Source organism: Montipora foliosa, chromosome 11 (genome assembly GCF_036669935.1).
Source record: "Montipora foliosa isolate CH-2021 chromosome 11, ASM3666993v2, whole genome shotgun sequence".
Lineage (NCBI taxonomy): Eukaryota > Metazoa > Cnidaria > Anthozoa > Scleractinia > Acroporidae > Montipora > Montipora foliosa.
The window spans coordinates 32,552,509-32,557,508 of NC_090879.1; the positions used below are offsets into that span (position 1 = coordinate 32,552,509).

At 38.9% G+C, this 5,000-nt stretch overlaps 1 protein-coding gene across 1 annotated transcript in view; it reads left to right on the forward strand.

Annotated features, from left to right (window-relative positions):
* The window catches only part of LOC137975739 (BTB/POZ domain-containing protein 6-like), a 4,711-nt gene extending 613 nt beyond the window's left edge, over positions 1–4,098 (forward strand). Inside the window, exon 2 of the mRNA XM_068822919.1 lies at positions 1,427–4,098. Coding sequence (XP_068679020.1) covers positions 1,470–2,798 — 1,329 coding nt within the window. The 5' untranslated portion in view covers positions 1,427–1,469 and the 3' untranslated portion in view covers positions 2,799–4,098. The remainder of the gene's footprint in view (positions 1–1,426) is intronic.
* Positions 4,099–5,000: the final 902 nt, after the last annotated feature.

Consider the following 5,000-nt stretch of genomic DNA (forward strand, 5'->3'; position numbering starts at 1 on the left):
GGAAAACAAGTTATATCTCGGCAGCCTGAAAGTTAAGAAATAATTTGCCTGTGTTTAAATTAACAAATACACCAATACATCACTAACGCGTTTCATGTTTAACCGGAGAATTAGGGAAGCAGATGTTCGAAGGTGTAATAGCTGTTGAGTTTTATTCCCCAGTTATCGAGTTCCATAAGCATAAAACTTAAAAATGGTTTACTTTAAAATCAAAAAAGAACCAATTCGCTGAATTTTCCGTTGCTGCTGAGAAAAGTGTATGCCAGGCAAAACAAGTTGCATCTCGGTAGCCTGAAAGTTAACTGACAAAATTATTGTAATTTGCCTGTGTTTAAATTAAGAAATATACCAATACATCACTAACGCTTCATGTTTAACCGGAGAATTAGGGAAGCAGATGTTCGAAGGTGTAATAGCTGCTGAGTTTTATTCCTCAGTTATCGAGTTCCATAAGTATAAAACTAAAAATGGATTGCTTTAAAATCAGAAAAGAACCAATTCACCGTTGCTGTTGAGAAAAGTGTATGCCAGGCAAAACAAGTTGCATCTCGGTAGCCTGAAAGTTAACTGACAAAATAATTTGCCTGTGTTTAAATTAACAAATATACCAATACATCACTAACGTTTCATGTTTAACCGGAGAATTAGGGAAGCAGATGTTCGAAGGTGTAATAGCTGTTGAGTTTTATTCCTCAGTTATCGAGTTCCATAAGTATAAAACTTAAAAATGGATTGCTTTAAAATCAGAAAAGAACCAATTCACCGTTGCTGTTGAGAAAAGTGTATGCCAGGCAAAACAAGTTATATCTCGGCAGCCTGAAAGTTAAGAAATAGTTTGCCTGTGTTTAAATTAAGAAATATACCAATACATCACTAACGTTTCATGTTTAACCGGAGAATTAGGGAAGCAGATGTTCGAAGATGTAATAGCTGTTGAGTTTTATTCCTCAGTTATCGAGTTCCATAAGTATAAAACTTAAAAATGGATTGCTTTAAAATCAGAAAAGAACCAATTCACTGAATTCACCGTTGCTGTTGAGAAAAGTGTATGCCAGGCAAAACAAGTTGCATCTCGGTAGCCTGAAAGTTAAGATATAATTTGCCTGTGTTTAAATTAATTTGAAATAAAGAGAATAAAGAAATAATTTTCCATTTTTTAATTGCATGATGCTGGCCGTTGTAAACCGTGTTTTAGAAAATATTTCAGATTGATTGACTGTGCCTCCGGACTATTTTGACACATCATTCAAAATTAATTTAAAGTAATTTGAGTTATTTGTCGTCATTAAAACTTTATGACGAAGTCGGCCCAACAAATGTGTCGAGATTAACACCTCTCTCTCCCTTTGTCTCTTGCTCTGCCTTTTTAGTGTGAGTCTTGTTACAACTCCCACTGAGATTTTGGTAATTTTTTTTACCTAAACAGCGGGGACCCACATTCCTGACCCAAGTTAAGCTCCTCATGAAACATGTCGTTCCGTGACAGCCGTGAGGAAAACTGGCAAACAAAGAAACCCACTATCAGAGAAAGAACCACGTTTATGTTCAACAACGACCTCTTCAGCGATGTGAAGTTTGTGGTTCGCAAGAGCGATGACGAAAGTGAAAGCAAACAAGCGATTCCAGCTCACAAGTTAATGCTATCGATTGGCAGTCCTGCGTTTGAAGCCATGTTTTACGGTGACCTAGCGGAGAGTAGTGACTCCATTGAAATGCCTGACTGTGAGTACGAGAGTCTGTTGGAGTTGTTTCGTTATTTGTACAGCGATGAAGTGACCTTAAGGGGAAGTAATGTTATGGGAGTGTTGTATTTAGCGAAGAAATATATGGTGCCTTCTCTGGCCGTTAAATGCACGGAATATCTGCAGGATCACTTGGATCCATCCAACGTATTTACCATCTTGGTGTCTGCACGGAAATATGACGAGGAGAAGCTAGTTAATCGATGCTGGAAGTTGATCGACAAACAAACCAAGGCTGCTGTGAAATCGGAAGGATTTGCAATAATTGACAGACGTTTACTTGAAGAACTTGTTAAAAGGGATACCCTTTACATCCCGGAGGTGGAATTGTTTAAAGGTGTGGTTCAGTGGGCAGACAAGGAATTGGCAAGGCGAGATGTAGTCGCAGATGGAAGCGAGAAAAGAAACATCATCGGAGAACGGATCATAAAAGCAATTCGCTTTCCCATTATGACGCAGGATGAATTTTCCGCAGTTGTTATAAACACCAGAATTCTCTCGGACGATGAAGTTTACAATTTGATTAAACATTTCAGTGCAGTGAAAAGTTCGCCAATGGAATTTCCAGTTTCAAAACGCGGGCCTATGTTGATGCGCTGTAGTAGGTTTAATGTAGTGAAATTTAGCTGCAAAGAGGAGTCAGAATTTGAAAACATGGTGTCTTTCATTGTTGACCGTGACATTGAACTCTATGGTGTAAACTTTTTTGGCAGTAAGTCGGACGCAGTTTATTCTGTTGAGCTCAGAATATTTAAAGGTGCACGGAATTCTCCCCTTGGTAAGATGATCTTCTCACTAGAAGCTGGTCCATTTTCATCGATACTCCATAAGTCCAAGCGGTGTTTTGTTTTTGATGTTCTGTTTGAGAAGCCGGTTTCTTTAACAAAAGGTTACTGCTACGAAATATACTCAAAAATCCATGGCCCTCCATCTGGGTACGGCATCGGTGGTTCGAGTATCATCTCTTGTTCTGGTGTCAAGTTTACTTTCGTAAATCCTTGTTTACTTCCAACCGGGCGGGTTAATGAGTTAATTTTCACTGAGCTTGAAGAGTAGTTGGCAAGATAATTAAAAATGTCCGTATTGTAGTCATGGCGATGACTTTTTTTTTTTTTAATGTAAACATCGATATGACATAGGTAGACTGAAGTGGGGGAGGGTACGGCTACACGTAAGCTTTTGCCCAGTACGCATTGCATATAAGGCAAAGTTAATGAAAAATAACCTGCGATCAGGCTCTATTTTAGTTTCGCGTGGTACGTAATGTGGTGTTGGCGAAACGAAAAATAGAGCCTGACCAAATTCCTCTTAGAAATTCCTTCCGCCCACTTTTTTTGATTGATTGACATGTCCTTCATCGGCCAATCAAATTTACTTCTATTACACCAATACATGCGTGGACGGCAGATTCACGCTATTTTGTTTTGACCAGCGTTAATTACCGTGGGAGGAATATTATAAACGAATTCGAAAGTTACCGTTGGCTTTAATTTGAGAAAAACACATTTAAAGCATGGGGAATGTTTTCGACGACTATATTGCGGCAAAGGCCGGTGTAATTCTCCCTCCGAACTTCACTAAATATGCAATCTTTTAAGCTTGACATCTTAATTTGTAATTGAGATAACCTAGCATTTTGTCGTTGGACGGTTTGGCAATAGATTTTTAAAGAAAAAAAAGAGAAATACATTAGTCCTTTAACGTGTTTGCCCATGAAGGTTTCTTTGGTGATTTTTCTAGGTAATATCTTCAGTTGCAGCGTATTTCTAAAATTGCGCGCAGTAAAATCATGATAAGTTTGGCTGTTAATTTTTTGATGGAGTACGAACAGTAAGATGGACTCGCAAAGTTTCTTTTATTGTTGTACAATTGATCTCTCTGGAAACAGGCCATTTTAGTTTCTGGAGTGCGAGTTTTAAGTTAAATCAAATGGAAATATTATGAAGTGTGCAAACAAACCGTGTCATGTACAGTAAATAAATAAAGGCGTTTGATACACAGATATTCAAAACATGCATTCGTGTAACTTGCGATTTAATCAGCATCTCCTCCTGTTGATATATATGTCCCTTGTCTCATCCTGGAAACCAATATGCATCGGCTTTCATTGCCATTTGAAAGAACCACCTATTTAGCTTTCAAAACATCCGGGAAGTTTGTGCCAAAGTACTTTCAACCCCATGGCCACAGAGCTCGACAACGGAATCGCTAATTTCACTCGTTCCAGAGATTCAAACCCGATTCTGGACAAGTTATGAGATGTTTCAGATGGCATATCTCCATGATACAAATAAAATCAAGTTGCACCGTCCACGGCATTGTAAGAAAAAAAGGGAGCAATTTTTTTCGTACACTTATGGCGGTTAGTCTCGAGAACTTCGCGAGCGCTCCGCGCTATCACGATGGCATTTTCAGTTCCGGCGTTTCAACAGCCAGTCAGATCACGAGTTTGGTCGGCCAAAATTTGGCCGACCGTACGGAATTCTTGAGAGACTTTTGGTCAGGCCCAATTTTAGCGAGCGACGACATAAGAGAATATATGGGCGAAGCTAAAAATGGGCCTGATCGCAGGTTAATGAAAAATGGTAAGAAGATTTGTAAGAGGATATTGCCGAGGCCAAAGAACATATTTATTGGATTGAATGAATTGAATTACCGGTAGTTACAAAGGATTTATTTCATTCCATTTATGCATCAGGCTGCACATCATTTTACATGGGAATGAGGGTATTTATTGAACTTACTTTGTTTTAATCGCCCAAGACTATTTCATGATGATGTCACAACGACTATGTTGATCTTCAGAACAAAACTTCTTATTTCCTGTTAACTGTACAAACAAGAACTAGCGTTTTTTTAAAAGGGAAGCACCGGGTCCTGGAGAAGGATTTAACTGGTGGTATTACCATTGAATGGTGAAGGAATAAATTATCTTTAGCCAGTACTTAAAAAGGCACCGCCTTTCTTAATCACGCATTTACGAAACTCCATAGAGACCATAGATACTTTGCAAGAAAAGAGTAAATGCCCGCTTGATTCTGTCTTCTTGGCAAAAGGTACTGCATGGAGAGGCGTGCTTATCAATCCAGTGTAAATTTTGCTTGATAAACTTGAACAATAAAGAAGAGGTCCCTAGGTTAGGGGCGATTGATTTCCCCCATTCAGAAAGTTGGCACTGATTCTACGCCTTTGGAAACGTCTCGGACGCGAAAAACCACTAAAACCCCTTTTACACTCACACTAGAATTGGCACGGCAC